Source organism: Ovis canadensis, chromosome 1 (genome assembly GCF_042477335.2).
Source record: "Ovis canadensis isolate MfBH-ARS-UI-01 breed Bighorn chromosome 1, ARS-UI_OviCan_v2, whole genome shotgun sequence".
Classification (NCBI taxonomy): Eukaryota; Metazoa; Chordata; class Mammalia; order Artiodactyla; family Bovidae; genus Ovis; species Ovis canadensis.
In genome coordinates, this window is record NC_091245.1 from 39,490,985 (window position 1) to 39,510,720 (window position 19,736).

Below are 19,736 nucleotides of genomic sequence, written 5' to 3' on the forward strand. Positions count from 1 at the left end.
TGCTGCAGTCCATGGGGTTGCAAAGAGTCAGACACGACTGAGCAACTGAACTGACTGAAACAGGCTTAGGGATAGTGGTTATTTACGTTGTATATAGTTTGGTGTCCATTATTATAAATTCTTCTAATGATTGAGAAAATTAATTGGATAGAAGAAGCTGTCTAGTTATAAAGACTATAGTTAAGGAGTCTATGTAAATTCATTATAGTTTATGTAGTCTATGTACATTTTCATTTCTTGAGTCACAGTATTTATATGTAGTTTCTTCCCGTTCTAACCAACTGGTTAATTGGTTAACCAGTTAGTTTAAATAGTTTAACCAATTATTTAATTATGAATTAAATAGTTTAACCAACTGTTAATTTATGAACTTTACATATAGTGTTTTTCCTTAATTCACAGAATTTTGCATGTAATAGGCTCTCATTAAATGTTGGCTGAATTGTGTTCAAAGTGATATTAATAAGTCTGCCTGTTTCATGCAGTATTTCTTTCTTTGCAAACCAAATCTTTACATGTTTTTAACATTCATTTTTTACTTTTTAAAATTGTGATTTCACATTGTTTCTGTAATTTTTAGACTGTCAGAAGCAAATTTTCTTTTTTATAAGTATTAGTCATTGTTTAAGTTTACTAATAGTAGAATGACAAGTTCCAATTTGCCTGTGACAATCTTGGTTTACCTCTATTGTTATGGCTTAATTATTTTTATTTTATTTTATTTTATAATTTTAAAATCTTTAATTCTTACATGCATTCCCAAACATGAACCCCCCTCCCACCTCCCTCCCCATAATATCTCTCTGGGTCATCCCCATGCACCAGCCCCAAGCAGGCTGTATCCTGCGTCAGACATAGACTGGCAATTCGATTCTTACATGATAGTATACATGTTACAATGTATGGCTTAATTATTAATAGCTTCCTCTTTCACTCTTAAAGAGTACTTCAGTTTAGATAATAATTTAGTCACACTACTGATTAACAACTTTAAATTTTTTGTGAGTTCACAAAAATTTTTAAGAGAAGAGGAAAAGAAAAAATGTAGATGATTTTTTTTTACCTTATATGTTTTTTCAAGTTAAATGACATGATATATTAAATACAAGTCTGTTTCTTGAATATTGATTGATGGAGTGGTGCTTTCTTTTTCCTTTTTTTTCCAGGTATTTTAACAGCAGTGATAACAATTTACAGTACTGGGGATTGGACTACCCACCTCTTACAGCTTATCATAGTTTTTTATGTGCATATGTGTAAGTTTTTCTTCCTTAACATAACTTTACATATTTATGCCCTTAGCAGATATAGTAAGGAACAGTTTGTTGATTAGAGGAGAGATCATTTGTAGCTATTATTGTATTATGGTTTGTAGAGCACCATGCCTTTATAATTGGTTTGTAGGAAAGTTAACTATCAGAGTTTTAATATTTGTGTAATCTTTTTGGTGGAAATGCTAGAAAGAGCTTTGTTTTGAAGTAGAAATGTTACCAATTATGCATGGTTTACAATATGGTTAGTTGTACATAGGAAAGCTTTTTTCCTGGAATGGCCCAAAGTAAATGAAAAATAAAGGTCTAAGTGGTATTGTGATTAAACAGTCAAATTAGAAACTAGAAGTACTGTAGTGTTTCACTTATAATTTAAGATCGGATTGGAATTCCTTCTTTTATAGGCATGGAATGGTTTATAGATGATAAGGCACTTCTGTTTAGTAGAGACCCAGTTCTACTCTGCAGTGGTATTCCATTTCAGACCTACAGTGTGTCAGTAGAAATTTGAGGAACTTCTTCACAGTATCTTCTGAACTTATTTATTTTACTGTTTCCTATTTTTAAAAAATTAGCTTCCTGGACTAAAAATATGTCTCCAAACTTCATGATAACTAGTTGTTCTTTTCAGTGTTCTGCAAAATGTTATACGATTGAAAACTTAATTTATCTTTAATAATTATGTTCAGTTTTATGCAGTGATTTATGATTAACAGCTATTTACTGTAGCCTATTATTATAACTGAAGAGATGATAAATTATAATGCTGTGATCCTTAGTCCTAGTATATTGCTGTTTACAAAGTACGTGTTTAGTAAATGAAAGGTGACACATTAGATTGTTTTCACACTGAAAGTATCATGAAGGTAGGGCTTTTAGTTAAAATGTTACATGAGTTTGTTGGAAGATGAGCAAGGTGGATTCCTTTTTTTAGCTTTAGTCAGTTTCATATGGTTAAATACAAAGAGTTAAGCCTTAACTCTATTGCTTTATAAAAGCAATGGCCACTTTTCAACATAGATTCATATATCCTCAGGTGTCCTTATTGCTAAAAGTGATGGGGAATAAAGTGCATGTATGTATGCTTTGATTTGCAGGGCAAAGTTTATAAATCCAGACTGGATTGCTCTCCATACATCACGTGGATATGAGAGTCAGGCACATAAGCTCTTCATGCGTGCAACAGGTAAAAGAGCGGTAGATATTGAATGTAAAATTGGATTAAACATTTTTTTGAACTGATGACAGGTTCTATTATTGTCTTCACTGACTTTTACAGTTGTGTAACTATACATATGCATATGTATGTATACTATTTGAGCAAATGTGTATGTAAACTAAAACACAAAAAAGTAGAAATGAGTAATTTTGGGTGCCTTAAATTTGTTATTATCTCACTTAATAAAAGACACCCAAATGAAGTAAAATACTGTTGTTATTCTTAAGCTGAGAAACTGAGGCCCAGTAAATCACTGGGTAATATCACTAGCTCACCTGAAGTTGGTTAGCTCTGAATTAAAGTTTTAATTGTTCAGGAGTTTGCTTTGATAAATCCCTTTCACTTTAAAAGTAAATTACAGTTGTATGGGCTTCCCTACTGGCTCAGTGGTAAACAGCCCACCTGCCAATGCAGGAAATGAAGGTTCAGCCTTTGGGTTGGGAAGATCCCTTGAAGAAGGAAGTGGCGACTCACTTCAGTATTGTTGCCTGGGAAATCCCATGGACAGAGGAGCCTGGTGGACTACAGTCCATGGGTTTGTGAAAGAGTTGGACACGACTGTAACTAAACAACAACAGTTGTATATCGTACATTGTATTGCTGTGTAGTGTTGCTAAGTTAATCTTCATCACAAATGTTTATTGAGCTTTTATTGTATGCTAAGAGTTGAAAGCAATGAGCTTACATTTTTTAAAAACCTTTACAAGACTTAGGCTTTATGGGTCTTTTCCTTAATTACTCTAAGTCTAGTCAGATTTGTTCTCTTTACTATTCACGCCATGATAAGACTCTCAGGTCCAAGAGAGAACCTGCATTGCCCCTCCCTCTCCAACACCACTCCCTGCCCACCCCCACCCCCCCACCTTTAATCCCATCTGAACTGCATACTCACAGCATGATATTTAGCTTCTGAGCCAGTACCTGTATCTGGAGGAAACTCATGACTTTTAGACACAGTCTGTTCTATTTTCAAAGAGCTCCAATTATTAGAAATTTCCTTCTTATCTCGAACCTTCACTAGTCATATGAAGTTTTGTTTCCTTGGGCCGCATAGAACAAGTCTGGTCCTTTTTATACCTAACACCTTACAGACATGTGAAGTTATCTCCTCTTCAGGTTAAACATTCTTAGATACTCCGGCTCTTATTAGATGACCAGTTTCTTAAATGTAATTATGGTCTTGAGGCCTCTGGTTGTGCTCCTTTGAATATGTTCCAGCTTTTCAGTGTCATCTTAAATGTAGAATCTGGGGATGAAAATAGATTGCATGTATCCAACACTGATAGTTTACTTTGTTTACCTTATTCTTGAACTATGAATATGTTTACCATATTCTTGAATATGTTTTCTGGCACAAGAAAAAAGTAGGTTCTTTGGATAGCTATGTTGTATTGTTGAAGAACTTAATAGTTTTTCTTTGTTCTGAAAGGACCGAACATTCAGAATTATGAATTGCTTTATTTTTTCCCCATTTTTTTTCAGTTTCTTCTTCACCTCGGCCTCTCAAGGTCTTTGTATGCATTAATTAGCAAAACTTTATGAATTTTTATAAATATTCACATTTAAAAAGATTCTCCTGTGCGTCTCCACATTTGAGGTACTAGTCACATCAGGAAATTTGGAGCATATAGATATTGAGGGGAAAATAAAAGTTTACTTCCCTTGCTTTGAGTATTCTTAATTTTTAAATCCAGGTCAGGGCAAAGAGAGAATTAGATACGTATAATTAATTTAATGTGTGAATTTATTAGAGGAAATTAAGACACTCTCTAGTCCTATATCAGTTGAAATTAGGCACAGGTGAAAGGAATGGAAAGGGCTCCATGTGGAAAGGACTCATCCAGAGTGGGTAGCAACCTTGTGTTAATAGAATTCCCACTCAAGGTTGGAGGGAAGTGATTAATAGGTTATGGTAAATCTTGATGGACTCTCGCCTAAAGTCATTTGTTTGTTTTTTCAGTGTTAATTGCTGATTTGTTGATATACATACCTGCAGTGGTTCTGTACTGTTGTTGTTTAAAAGAAATCTCAACTAAGAAAAAGGTAGGTTTTGAAGTAGCCTGACATTTCATCTCTGAAATGTTTTATTAGCTTAGCTATTAAGTGTAGAGCTTAAGGAAGCTATGCTTTTGGGAATAGATAATAGGGAACAGTATATCTTCTGTCAATTAATTTTCATTTAGAAACATTAACTTATCTTAGAGTGATTATTTTAATGCCCAACTGTAGTAATAAGAGGCACTGAATTTTAGAAGTTACATACTTCTGAGTTACACAGAATCCTAAATTTATTGCTTAACTGGTAAATTTGAATGTTGGGTTGGCTTGGGAGAATGACAACTGAAAGGTATTTTGAGAAGTTGCTATATCGTCTCATATCCACAGTTAATGAATATTCTCTTTGGTCATTTTATATATATTAATTCTTAGATTAATTTATCTGATTTGTATATCTAAAAGTGCTTTCTCTAACAAATACCTTTTAGTGATTTTTTTTTTCATTTTTACTGGAGTATTCTATGTCACCTCCATGAAAACTTCAGTATTTAAAGAGTTGTTTTATAAAAATGAAATATTTTGATAAATAGAAGGTAAGAATGGAATATTTGCTACTGTGTTAAATGAAACTATGCGTTTACCTTGTTTGATTTGAGTAACAGATGACTATTATTTCATAATGATTTTCTTTGCAGATTGCTAGTGCGTTATGCATACTGCTGTACCCAGGCCTTATTCTGATCGACTATGGACATTTTCAGTATCCTTTACTGATTTAGAAATGAAGTCAGATGTGTCATGAAATCTAGGCTCCGTTTGCATAATGTTGTCATCTACAATGTCTTATTTACTAGGGTTCTTGCTTATATAAACCTTTTAAAAATGATAAAAGTATCTCTTCACCAGGTGTTTACTTGAAGGGTAAAGTTCAGGTTTATTAAAAGTAGAAATGCTTTTTCACACCCATTTGGCTTGGGAATGGAACACTGGTAACTGATTAGCTCTTCTGGAAAGTTAGAAAAAGAATGCCAGGTACAGTGATGCTCTCCTAATACTAAAAAGGTAAAACATCTTCTATCTTTTGTAAATGTTATCTGACACTGACAAAAAGACTTCCAGTTTTTGAGTTTTAAAACAAAATGTTTTTCTAACAAATAGTGGTAACTGGAAGCTTCAGGAAACTAAAATTTAATGATTGAATCTATGTGGATTTTGTGTGTTTAATTTTTGATACCTAAATTAAGGAACATTCAAGTAAACAAATTGTAGAGGAAACTTGATAAAATCTGTACATGGCTCTCCAGTTTGTCTTCTAATGCATTAAATATTGCTGTCTGTCTCCATCTGTCCCAAAGGGAAAAAAATCCATACCATGATTGCTTAATTAATCATTTTTCCTTTTGTCTCTAGTCTATTTTAGTAATAAAATACATATATATCAAAAGACTTGTGAAGGATATTCAAATATGTAGTTGCTTCCACCATGTTTTTTATTCTGTCCACTTTCCTAATTGAGCTCTTTTTTTTTTGGCTTTGTAGAATCATGGCTTTCAGATAGTCTAATAATATCAAGAACACCGAGATAAAGAAAGGAAACATGAAGTTGTTTATAAGGTTTTTTAAAACTATATTTACTTTGAAATGTTAACACTCCTTCAGAAAAATACATAAAGCATAAATGAGTCGGCTGTTATCCATGTCAAGAACTAGAACACTGCTGGTATCCAGAGTGACCCTGTGCACGGCCCTCGTACTGCTCCCTCCTCCTTTCTCAAAGACAGCCACGTACTGGCTGTGAAGACTATAGTTTGGTTCTCCCCCGTTTTTTGAATTTAGCATAAAAGAGACAGCACAGTAGGTGTTCCTTTGTGTTGGGTGTTTTTGGTTCAGCATTGTCTTTGTGAGAGTTATCCGTGTAGTTCTATGTAGACTGTGCTGCTTTGAACTTTCTTGTAAGGATCTCTTTGTATACATGTAAATATATTTCTTATGAGTGGAATTGCTGAATTATAGGGTAGGCACATGTTTAAGTATTCTCATAAGGTTTTTAAGTGTAATCTACCAAGCAACACTCCTGTGAGCTCATCCTCAACAATTGTCAGTTATTTTCCTTTTAACCATTCTGGTAAATTTGTAGTGGTGTCTTCTCTGTGACTTGAATCAACCTCTTGAAGCTTTTGGGATTATGTCATTTTGTATGAACACATTTTTTAAACTACTATTTACTTTACTTTCCTCATTTGTAAAATGGAGATGATAAGAACCCTACTTTTTAAGCTTCTTGAGAATTAAATAAGTTCACATTTGTTAAATATTTAAAACACTACATGGGAGGGGCTAAATACCATGTAAGTACTTACTGCTCTTATCTGTATTGTTACTGCTGCTTCTGTTATTACTGTTTTTTACTTTTTGGGCTCTGAAATTTGATATTAGTTTGGGCAGAGGCATTTTTGACAGTTGTTTTGGACACTATGGATCGTTCGTTTTGAAGACTCATGTTCTTCAGTTCTGGGAAATTCTCATGAATTAACTTTTTTTATAATTCTCTCCCTTTTTTCTAAAGCTTGTTAGACAGATATTAGATCTTTCATCTCCATCTGGAGCATCTGTCTTTGTTTTATATTTTTGAAGATTATCTTGCTTTATGTCTAACACTTCTATTAAATTTCATTTGTTAAGCATATCTTAAATTTCAGTTTACTTTCTTCCTCCCACTGTTCTGTGAATTATTTCTGTTCTCCTAGGTCAGTCTTTTCTCCTTTTCACTTTGGTCCTTTTCTGTCATAGTAGTATTGAAAGTCACTCAGTTGTGTCCGACTCTTTGCAACCCCATGGACTATACAGTTCATGGAATTCTCCAGGCGAGAATACTGGGGTGGGTAGCTGTTCCCTTCTTCAGGGGATCTTCCCAACCTAGGGATCGAACCCAGGTCTCCTGCATTGCAGGCAGATTCTTGACCATCTAAGCCACCAGGGAAACCCAAGAATACTAGACTGGGTAGCCTATCGCTTCTCCAGCAGATCTTCCCTACCCAGGGTCTCCTGCATTGCAGGCGGATTCTTTACCAGCTGAGCTACCAGGGAAGCCCTTTTCTGTCATAGGTGTTCCTTAAATGTCTATTTGATCCTGGTGTGTTTATTCTAAGAATAAGGCAGAAGAGAAAGCTGCATGTGAGCTCTCTGCGCTTTTAGTCCACTGTGGGGTACACGGTAGGGTTCTGGCCAGCACTCTGGGACCCTTAAATGTCACAGTGTGGAGGAATTTGCACTGTAGTGTTAACTTCTGCACTAGTTGCTTGAACAGTTTATTCCATTTTGGGGGAGAGAAATATTCCTTCTTTCCTTGCCCAGGGGTAAATGCTTTGGCTCCCAGATAATTTTTGCAGAGGCATGAGGTGGGATGTGACTTCTCCATTTGGAATTTTCTGTGAATCCTCGTTTTCTTTTCAACATCCTCAGGTACTCCATCCTACTTGTTTCCAGAGTTCTCTGAGTGTGTGCAGGGCGGATGGGCTTCTTGCTAGCCTGAGCCTCCTCTGTGTGTTCACTAAGCTGTGGCTTCTTTTAGTGTATTTTATTGGTTGCCACTTCTCTGTCCTCTTTCTGTCTTCTACAAATGTGTTGACATCTTTATCTCTTATAACCCACCCCTGTTCTCTTTATGGCTGTAGATGTATACTTAAAAAAATTCCCCATTTTAAGGGGGTCTCAGGAAGGAGAGGAGGTAGACATGAATACTCAGCTCCCCATTTTCAACTGAAAATCTAGTGTGATGCAGTTTTCACATAGCAGTGTTGTTAATTTCCAATCAAGCACAGGTATTAATTTATATTATTGATGCATATTATAGAGGAAGGATAGTGATATTAGTAAGTTCAGTGTTTTTGTGTATTTTTAACTTTTGGAGCATTGATTTTGGTATGTTGTTACAGTAATATTGTAAGATAACCCAGCAGAAACAAAGCTATGTGTTACTTATTTAGAGTTCTTTTAAACCTAAACAAATCAGTTGCTCTGTTTAGTAGCAGATTTAATATATTTGAGACCACTATATATAATTTCAAATTTGCTTATCAATTTAATACTTTCAGCTTTTATTTAGAAATTTTTTTGATTATACATATTATTACAGAATCACATAAGTAAAATGTTCTTTAAAATGCAAAATCTCTTTTAATTATTGAGATAATTTCCTTGACATGAGAACATATATAATTCTGTGAGTCTCGGCTTTGCTTTGTGGGGTGTTCTTGGAGTATCTTATGACTGGGACCTGCTAGGGTCCCTGGCATTTTGCTTAGCTATAAACTATAAGCAGATGGAACTTTACCACTCCTTGCCATTTTTTTGTTTTTTACTTGGCAAGTGTTTTAAAAAAGGCCTCAAAGGAAAGGGGTGAGTAGCTTTTAAATAGCAGAATTCAAAAAGTCAGCTAATTTATTTGGCATACTTACTTTGGAGGAAGGTGGTCTTTCACTTTGCCTCCTGGTGATTTCTTATTAATGTGTTGGTGGCTGTGGGGTGAATGTTAAGAGAGATTGTTATGTTCTGTACTCTTTTATTTTAACTCTTCCTAATGAGAAAAATATTTTGATCAGTAACTATTTATGGGGACTTCCCCGGTGGTCCAGGGGTTAAAACTCTGCACTTCCACTGTAAGGGAAGTTTGCAGGTTTGACTCTGGTTGGGGAACTAAGATCCCGCTTGCTATGCATTGTGGCCAATAAATAAATATCTTAAAATATGTATATTTACTGGAAATGGCAACCCACTCCAGTGTTCTTGCCTGGAGAATCCCAGGGACGGGGGAGCCTGGTGAGCTGCCGTCTATGGGGTCGCACAGAGTCGGACACGACTGAAGCGACTTAGCAGTAGCAGCAATGTGGATTGGCTTGGTAGAACATTGCTGTAGGATTTCATCCCTTTCGAGCATGTTGTATAGTTTCTAGAAAGACATCCCAATTTGACTTTTTTCTTCATGGCTGCCTAGGAGTGGCATCTAAGTTAAGTGTTACTAAGGAAGGTGATAGTCTTTTGTTGGGGAATTGCACATATTAATAGTTGTAAATTCCTTAACCATGATTTAAGTTGACTCTCATTCATCTTAAACCTGTGTTGGTGGCACAGAGTTCTCATTACCGGACATTTGCGTTTACTATAGTTAGTGAGCCACAGATTGATTTCTCAGAATTACTGGTCTCTCTCTGTCTCACTGTTTCCCTCTGTTTGTGTTCCAGGTTGGTGCTGTTAATTAAGCTAGCTTGTACTGTCGTGGCTTCCTTCGTTCTCTGCTGGCTGCCATTCTTTACAGAAAGGGAACAAACCTTGCAAGTTCTAAGAAGACTCTTTCCAGTTGATCGTGGGTTATTTGAGGCATGTTTAAAGACTTTTCTCTCATTCCTTTCTGTTACAGGCCTTTCTCTGTGACCTTTGGGGATTTCATGTAGAAGACTCACAAGGAGTAGTGACTTCAGCTGCTCTCTCCCTGCAGTCATCCTTGCCAGTTATTTAATCTGGTGCACAACCTCTAGCTCAGCTGGCATGTTCTAGTACATTACATGAGTAGGTAGTATTTATGCCTCCATGAGATCCATATAATTCAGTTATACATTTTTCTAATGAAATAGAGTCCATAATGAAAGACAGCATGAAAAGTTGCAGCTACAAAGTTAACAGTTTTGTGACTTTTTTTGGGGGGGAGGGGGTTATATTCTCTTTTTAGTCCTAGGACATTATTTATTAAACTAATAATCATGTTTGCTTCAGAAAGGTCTCCTAATTCCTTATGAGATATATAACCTTCATCCATAGTAATTTTTAATGAGAATCATTCATTTCATTTAATTTAATGCTAGCTTAATCACTGTTGTTAAACTTTTATTGCATGGATAATTTGATTTAGAGTCAGTAATTAAATTAAACAAACCATTTTTCTGAAACAAAAAGGTCTTTTAATAAAGTTAGAGACAACATATTTATAGATAATTTGCTTTTGAATAAACATTTCTTTTAAAAAGAATTAGAAAAGCATATGTATCTTTCTAATTTTTGAATATATAAAAGTCTATAGAATATCTTTCAGTCAGTCTGTGGGAAGATGGAAGAGAAACAGACTAAGAGAATTTGGTGTTGTGAAGGAACAGAAATGTATGCCTTGTATGTCACTTGGGATAATGATAATGACCGTACTGATAATCATAGACAGTCACTATTGCCATCCCCTCCACTTACTAGGTCCCAGATACTTCACATGTAATTTTATTTGATCCTTAGCCATAGTGATGAGATAGCTAAACCCATTCTTACAGATCAGAAAACTGAGGTCAGAGGTTCATACAGCTAGTGCATGGCAGAGCTGTAGTTTGAACTCAGAATTGTGTTCCTAACTTCTTTATATATCCTCTAACCTTAACACTTATATAAAGAAAAGTTTAATTTTAATTCTCCATGTAAGCTGCCTGGTTATTTGCCTTGCCTTCTATTTCAGCAGTGGTGTTTATCATGGTAATTATAAAAATGAGTGTCATGCATTTTTATGGTGTTGTTGGTCACCTTCATTCGCTTGTTGCCCTCAGAGTCTGAAGAGCAGTTTCATTGGCCCAACAGAGGGAAGTAGCATGGTACAGTTGTCGGTGATAGTTGCTTTCTTGATGTGATGCCACATAGCTGTGAGTTAAGCAGCTTTGCAGAGGATGGGTTTCATGATCAGAGAACTGTAGTTACAAGTATGATTTTGAAAGTGATTCTAGCACAGTGGTCAATGTCTTCAAACTTGCTGATTCATTAACAGTTGACTCTTACCATTGCTAGTAGCTAGTAGTCATTATCTTATCATTGCTAGTAGCTAGTAGGCATGCGGTAAATGGGTCAAACAACATGTATTCTACAAATCAGAATACAATTAGAATACAAAAAGTAAAGATTTTTTAGATAAATTCCCAAAGATGAGTAACAGTATTTAGGGATAATGGGCTGCTCTTTGAAAAATATTAAGTATTTTTGGGGAACATCTAAATTATGATTGACTAGTGATTTAGATCACCTCCCATGCAAAAAATGAAAGTTCCCATTGTTTGACTGTGTGTGTGTTCTTTGGAGAGTTTAATCAGCTTAGTTATGAAATTGTGAGCAAACGCTTCCCATGACCCAAAAGTTTATCTCTTTAGAGATTTAGGACTTTGTGGAGTTTAATATTTCTTTTAATCATACTGGAAGGTAAAACTAACAAATTTCTTTTAAGGATAAAGTAGCCAATATTTGGTGCAGCTTCAGTGTCTTTCTCAAGATCAGGGATATTTTGCCACATCACATCCAGATAATGATCAGGTAAGAGACATGAAGTTTGTATATAGTGTTTTATAAGCTACTCTTAAAGTGTCATGGCAATACCTCACTTATCTGGCATCATAGGAGTAAGGTAATCTTCATTAGTGCTGCTGCTGCTAAGTCGCTTCAGTCGTGTCCAACTCTGTGCGACCCCATAGATGGCAGCCCACCAAGCTCCTCTGTCCCTGGGATTCTCCAGGCAATACTGGAGTGGGTTGCCAGTTCCTTCTCCAATGCATGCATGCATCCTAAGTTGCTTCAATCGCGTCCGACTCTGTGCAGCCCCATGGACAGCAGCCTACCAGGCTCCTCTGTCCACGGGATTTTCTAGGCAAGAATACTGGAGTGGGTTGCCATTTCCTTCTCCACTTCACTAGTGAATAGTCCACATATCCTAAACTTATGCTGCTGTATAACAGAAGTCTTTTATTTGAAACATTTTATGTGAAAGTTATTGTTACTACTTCCCTCTTCCTTAAACAGAGTATACTAAACATGATTTACCATGACCTTGAAGAGTCATGAGTTTCAGTGGTGTATCAGTCTGGGTGAGAAGTAAAATGAGGAGTAGGTCACTGTGTGTGTGTGTTTGTGTGTGTGTGTGTGTGTGTGTGTGTGTGTGTGTCTGTCTGTGTCTGTGTCTGTGAATTTATTCTGAGTAAGTCACTGTGTGTGTGTGTGTGTGTGTGTGTCTGTCTGTGTGTGTCTGTGTCTGTGAATTTATTCCGAGTAGGTCACTGTGTGTGTGTATGTCTGTGTGTGTGTCTGTGTGTGTGAATTTATTCCGAGGAGTTGGCTTATACAACTGTGCGAGTTGGCTAAGCAAACTGGATGTCCACAGGCAGGCATTCAGGAGAGGGTATCTGGGGAGGGAAGAGCTGTACCAATCCCCCGCCTCCTCCCCATTCCCCCTTCCCCCGCCCACTGCTGTTTGGAGTCTGAGCTCAGGGAAGAGCTAAGCCTTCTTTACAATTTTTTTTAATAAAGCATTTAAGTTTTTAATTTATTTATTACTTATTTTTGGCTGCGCTGGGTCTTTGTTGCTGCATGTGGGCTTTCTCTAGTTGTGAAGAGCTGGGCTTCTCATGGCTTCTCACTGAGGTGGCTTCTCTTATTGCCGAACATGGGCTTTAGAGCACAGGTTCAGTAGTTGTGACGCAAGGGCTTTGTTGCTGTGCGGCTTGTGGAATCTTCTTGGACCAAAGATTGAACCCATGTCCACTGCAATGGGAGGCAGATTCTTAACTGGTGGACCACCAGGGAAGTCCGCTAAGCCTTCTTTTAAAGGCTTCCAAGTGATTCAGGCCCAAGATAGCACCTTTTTGATTAACTTAAGATTAGTTGAGAAGGGACTTTAATTAATCTGCAGATCCCTTTCCAGCAGCACCATCCCTAGTGTTTGAATGACTGGGAGGCGTGAGTGTGTGCCGCATGCCTCTTTTCTGCCCTTCTTTTGGAGAATATCCATTGTAGCCCACCTTAACAGGAAGCAGACTAGTAAAGCTGACAAGCCACAAAGCTGCCTCAAGTGGGAAAATCAGTTATTATTTTGCCTTCTAACTGTTGTTTTCAGGGCTTAAAGGCTGTTTACCTTGGTACTAAGTGGCTCCAACTGTGCTTCTTGCTGAGTTGTTTTTCCTCCTTGCCCATCAGTCATCACAAGGAGAAGCTCTGGCACCTTTCCACTCCCTTTCCAGCTTGTTCTTTCTGATTTACCATGGGTTGAAAATCAGATAATCAACTTTTGTGAAATGAGGGCTAATGAGGTTCTCTTGGGAATAAATTTTATGAATGTTTGCATAACAAATACAGAATTGTTTCTTTGTACCTAGTTTTATTTTCTTGTTTTCTTGTTGTTCAGACCGTAAGTCGTGTCTGACTCTTTGCGATCCCGTGGACTGCAGCACACCAGGCTTCCTTGTCCTTCACTCTCCTGAAGTTTTCTTAGTCATGTTCATTGAGTCCATGATATTTGAGTGTTTGCTGATTGACTTTTAGCTGTCTATCTTTGTATCTTTCCCAGAATAGATACTAAATACTAAAATAACATAAGCAATATTTAGTTCTATAGTGTTTTGTTCTGTATTATATAATCACATATATATTAAAGTGTGTACATATTTCAGTGTATGGATTTTATTTAAATGTTATTTGGTCTTGAATTTATTATTTAATACATAAAAAAACTTTAACTAGAAATCAATTTAAGTTGATAAGTAATGTGATCCTTACATTTTAAAAAATGTTTCTTTGCTTTAGTTGTATACCTCTATAAAGAAAATAAATGTTTGATTTTTGTTAATTTTTTAGCTTTTGTTTTACATTTTTGAGCCTGCTTCCTGCGTGTATAAAATTGACACTTCATCCCTCTCCTAAAGGATTCAGATTTACTCTGGTAAGTTTCTCATTACTTTAGATAATTAATTCTTGCTGCAATCGATCTTTTAAAAATATAAGTAATTATATTCCTGCTTTGAACAGGATTTATTGGATTGAGATATAAGACATTCATTTATTTGGCAAACATTTACTGAGCGTTTGACACACTTAGGTGCTGTTTTGGAGTAGGCTGAGCAATCAGAATCTTTCAGTTTAATTCAACAACTATTTAACTTCCTCGTGTTGGTCAGTAAGGGAATGCAAAGAAGAAAACAGTGGCAATGGACATGTTTAAATTGTTATGCTTTAAAGCTGGGCTATTAAGTTCTGTCAGGTACAGTGGAGTGCTATGATAATGTGGGAAAAGGAGACATTACTTTGAGGGCAGATTTTAGACAGTTTCTTAAAGCAAGAGGGATTGGAGCCAAATTTTGACAACTGAGCAAGATTTGGACTAGGTTAAGACAGGAGGAAGACCTGGAAGGTACAGATGTGGGAAAGGATAAGGAATCATGTGGGAACAACTGTTAGCCAATGAGACTATGTAGCCAATGAGACTTGTGTGACTTATGTAGGGGTGTGTGTGTCGAGGTTAGGAGAGTATATAGGGAGAGAGGAGTCAGAAAGATCAAATTGTGTAAGACCTTGTATATTGGGTTGAATAATTTGGGGTTTGATTTGTGTGCAAGAGGAGCAAAAAAGATTTTGGAGGAAAGGGGACAGATCTCCCTTTTAGGAAGATGACTTATGTCAGTTGGAACATAGACTGGGTATATAGTCTACATTTTGGTTTTCTCTGAGTGGGCTTATAAATTCCTCCTGGTTGTATTTCTGTGGTGTTTAAAATTGGTTCCAGGTACCTTGGTCTATAAAATGACATTTAAAGACTATCTTTTTAAAATGTCAAAAAATTTAGTTTATGAAAATAGTCTTAGTGGATTTCTAAAGGGACAACGTTTTATTTTTTATTTTTCTAATTTTTGGCCATGCCACGAGGCTTGCAGGATCTCAGTTCTCCAACCAGACGGCAAACCCATACCCTCGGCTGTGAAAGTGTGGAGTCTTAACCACTGAACTGCCAGGGAATTCTCTGAAGGGACAACATTTTAGAAATTAGGGTTTCAATTCCGGGACTGCCACTTATTTACATTGCATTCTAAAAGCAAGCCAGAGCAGAGCATATCAGTCAGGTATTTCAAAAGTGCCTGTCAGTTCCACAGTGCAAAAAGCATAGTTTCATGTTCTTCTTTTTTAAAAAATTACCTTCTTATTGATGATTTCTGTTGTTTGTTTCTGTGAATGAACTCTGAGCATAGTAAGTCATTTATAGTTAATGTTCTGTTGGATGTTTAGAATAGGAGGATGAACTCTGGGCATAGTAAGTCATCCATAGTTAATACTCTGTTTGATGTTTAGAATAGGAGGGATGTGGTTAGTAATATTCTGATGTCTTCAGTAGGCCTAACTTGAAATATTTGCAAGCTTATGTAAAATTGTTATTCCATGCTAAATAACTATATATTTCAAAGGTGCTGAAATGAGATTTCAGAGTGTCGGTAACTGTAGCAATATTAGAGATTACTTTTAGGATTAAAAGCAGAAAAAAATTTTTCCTTCTCTTACTCTTCTAATTTTGTTTGTTGTGTTTTAATACCAACCATTGTGTTTAAAAAATAAAAAAACGTAGTGAGTTACTTTTGTTGATGTTTTAAATTCTTCTTGACTAGCTTTAAAAACATTTCCCATTATAATTTTGAAGTGTTTTTCTTTCAGTCTAGATTGAATTATTTCTTAATATAGGTCTATAATTGAGGTAATTGGTAGTATGAATACTAATAAATCTGTAGTGGCCAAGTGATTTTTACCTGTTATTTTTAAGACGTATTTTTAAAGTGCCCTGTAGCGTGCCGGGTCCTCTCCTCAGTTCTGGCATGCCAATGAATGACAGCTGATTATCCCTGCTTTCTCAACTGGGGACACTCATGCTAGTTGGCACAAGGACAGTAAGTAAAATGAATTAGTTAATAGGAGAATATCTGGGCGTAATGAAGACTATGAAGAAGAAAGTAGTCTTATGTGAAAAGAGGGCTGGTGGGGTTTGGTTAGGGTAGCACTACTTTAGGTTGAATAAAAGAAGGCTTCTCTAGGGAAGTGACATTTGAGCCTTGAACTGAATGACTGGTCAGAAGTAACCAATTACAAGACGATCTGGGCTCTGACTTAATAAGAAGTAAATTTTTTTTCCTTAAGGCAAGAACACGTTTGGCATGTTCGAGACGTTAAAGGGACAAGTGTGAAATGACTGATGTGAAATGAGTGAGGGAGACATTAAGAAATAGATTGGAAGAGGAAGGCAGGACCCAGATTATGTAGAAGTTTAGATTTTAATTCTAAGTGTAATGGGAAGCTATTGGAAGATATTAACCAGGGAAATTACATGATCTGATATTGTGGCTAAATGGAGAATGGATTATAGGGAACAAGAGCATTACTACTTAGGAGGTCATTGTAGTGGTCCAAGAGGAAGATGGGGGTGGCTAAGACCACTCCTCTGCCACCATCAGCAGGGTGGAATGGAAAGAAGTGGAGTGAATATTGTATTAGGAGATGGTGTAGGTAGAATTTGCTGATGAATTGGATGTGAAGCATGTACAAGATAGTGAGCCAGGTTTTTTGCTTGAGCAACTGGATTGGGTATATAGAGAGAGATGTCTAATATGCAGAGTATAAACTCCCGAAGATAGAGTTAAGTTTTAATTTAAAACCCCAGATAGCAAATAATTACTTTATAAACATTGTACATGTTTTATTGAAGTGCACATTTTTAAAACACTCAAATAGATTTATTTTGTCCCTTTCATATTTTGACCTTCTTGACTTCATACTTTTTAAATTGTCAGAGCTTCTAAGGGAGGATGAAGGTATGATTATTGTGTCTGAAGTATTTAGTAGTTCTGTTTATGAATAACAGAGACTCAGTGAAATTGTTTTAGATGGTTAAGTATTACAATAGTTAATTTTCAAAATATTTTGATAATTAAATTTGAATAAAATATTATGCCTCTTACAATTGTATATAATTTTCCTTTTAGCTAGAAGCTATATTAAACTTTAAAATGTTACTTGAAATGATTTTAATCTGACTTATATTTAAGTTGCTATTGTAAGTTTTTGTATCTGATTTTCTGTCTTTTTCCTTAAAGGTTAGCTGTGCACTATCATTCTTTTTATTTTCTTTCCAAGTACATGAAAAGTCCATTCTTTTGGTATCATTGTAAGTAAAATGGTTTCAAGTATGTGTTTTATTTATTATTATGTGCTTATGATATATACATGAATCTAATACTTACATTTAATCATCTAAGTGCAAATCAAAACTATACAAATGTTACATAGTTGCATAAAATTATTTCATAAAATCATATTTAGAATGATGACCTGTTACAATTTTACTTCTTTATACTTTAAACTGGTGAAATTTTATAGAATCATTTCTGACATACTTATTATTTCTTCCTGTTTTTTCATTTGAATTTGCTAATAAAAATGGTCTTCTAAAGACGCTGTACTCATGGTTGAAGCCTGTTTGTCCTCTTTGCCTTTTTCATTTCATTCATTTTTGTTACTATTCAATAGCCTGGTTCTCTCTGTTAACCTCTTTAGGGGTTTTTTTATATGTTGCCTCCTTTCTAGTTCTTCTGTCAAGACTTGTTTAGACTCTATTGGAAGTCTCTAAATCTAGGAGCATTAATTTTTTTTCGGATTTCATAGAAATTGGGTGGCAGTTGGGGGTATATTATCCCACTATTAAAATAATGCCCAGAACACCGTGGAGTACTTGAATCCTGTCCTAGCTCAGTCCCACCTATGACTGTCCCACCTCACCCTGTGTTTGCTATGTTCCTGTGAAAGATACATGTATGAAATGACCAATGACTAGTGGAAGGAAGTATTGCTCTTATTAGGTGGAGCTTTGGACTAAAACCTCAGTGCAGAGCTTTAGAGTAAGCTGACCTATGGGGCAGGCCTCTTTCCTCTGAACATAACAGTCTTGTACAATTGTAGACTGAGAGGGCAGAATAATTTCACACCCCCCCCAAAGTCTAAACTTGAGTTAGATCTGAGCCCTGTTCTGTGAGCCTCAGCTGACCCTTCACAAATCCCAAGTGCCAGGGGATGAAATTATGGAGAGGTGCTGCTTTCAAACATGTATAATTTCCCCCAGGATTTCTACTCTGTAGAAATGTCTTTGATCCATGACCTGTAATCTGACCATTCAGGTTAGCTCGTGGTCCCTGAATTTCTGGGAGTTCAGACTCTACAACTGTATTTTGATTATTTATAACAGTAAGTGACTTTAATTTTGATCAGATATTTTAAAGTTAACATTAAAAGTTCTTCTCGAAAAATAAAAAAATAAAAGTTCTTCTCCATCTGGTTCCAGCTAATCTATCATTAAATGAATATTTCATTCAGTAAGTATTTATTGAGGCCCTGCTATTTGCCAGGTATTGTTCTGTGCACTTGGGATATATCTGTGAACAAAACATAACAGAATTGGTACTTTCTTAGGTTTGATTCTCAAGGACAGACACTAATAATTAAATAAAAATAAGAATTAAAGTGTGTTAGAAGGTAATAAAGGCCATAAAGGATACATAAAGGAGATTAAGGGGAGCTGAGAGTTATTGGAGGTGGGATAAAGGAGCAAGTGCAGGTTGCAGTTTTATGAGGATGCTGAGGTAGACCTTGTTGAGATATTTGAGTGGACTGGAGGAGATGAGGGCTAACTCAGCAGATATCTGGGAGAGTAACATCCTAGACAGCCAGTGCCGAAGCCCTAAGATGGGAGTATGCCTGATATATTCAGGGAACAATAGAATGAGGTGATCAGTTGCATCAGATGCTCTTAATAGGTCAAATAAAATGACAGTTAGGAATAGACTGTTGTACTGAAGTGGAAGTCACTGGTGACTTTGAAACGGCTAGTGTTAACAGAGTGAGGCAGGGAAAAGCCTGATTAGAGTGGGTTTAAGACATAACAAGAAGAGAAGAATTGAAGATAAGTATAGATCTTTTTAAAAAGATATATGAAAGTGAAAAGAAAGTCAGTGTTAGTCGCTCAGTCATGTCCAACTCTTTGTGATTCCATGGATTGTAGCCCACCAGGCTCCTCTGTCCATGGAATTCTCCAGGTAAGAATATTGCAGTGGGTTGCCATTCCCTTCTCCAGGGGATCTTCCCAACCCAGGGATTGAATTCTTGTCTCCTGCATTGCAGGCGGATTCTCTGCCCTCTGAGCCACCACGACAGTTACATACAGATGGTAAAATACACCATTAGTACATTCACAGTGTTGCGTAACCATCACCACTGTCTACTCACAGAGTATTTTCATCTCTCCAAAAAAGGAAATCTTGTGCCCATTAAGCAGTCATTCCCCATTCTCCCCTTCCCTTAATGCTTGTAACCACTGATCTACTTTCTCTGTGAATTTGCCTATTTTGGATATTTCATATAAATGCAGTCATAAAATATGT

At 36.2% G+C, this 19,736-nt stretch overlaps 1 protein-coding gene across 6 annotated transcripts in view; it reads left to right on the forward strand.

Annotated features, from left to right (window-relative positions):
* The window catches only part of ALG6 (ALG6 alpha-1,3-glucosyltransferase), a 148,264-nt gene that overhangs the window by 51,992 nt on the left and 76,536 nt on the right, over window positions 1-19,736 (forward strand). For 4 of the 6 annotated variants that reach the window (XM_069593462.1, XM_069593451.1, XM_069593441.1 and 1 more), the window contains 9 exons: window positions 1,167-1,256; window positions 2,369-2,457; window positions 4,451-4,533; window positions 5,184-5,248; window positions 8,701-8,886; window positions 9,729-9,864; window positions 11,732-11,817; window positions 14,128-14,212; window positions 17,400-17,470. In XM_069593462.1, coding sequence (XP_069449563.1) covers window positions 1,167-1,256; window positions 2,369-2,457; window positions 4,451-4,533; window positions 5,184-5,248; window positions 8,701-8,886; window positions 9,729-9,864; window positions 11,732-11,817; window positions 14,128-14,212; window positions 17,400-17,470 — 891 coding nt within the window. The remainder of the gene's footprint in view (window positions 1-1,166; window positions 1,257-2,368; window positions 2,458-4,450; window positions 4,534-5,183; window positions 5,249-8,700; window positions 8,887-9,728; window positions 9,865-11,731; window positions 11,818-14,127; window positions 14,213-17,399; window positions 17,471-19,736) is intronic. The other 2 variants (XM_069593482.1, XM_069593488.1) reach the window with 1 other exon arrangement.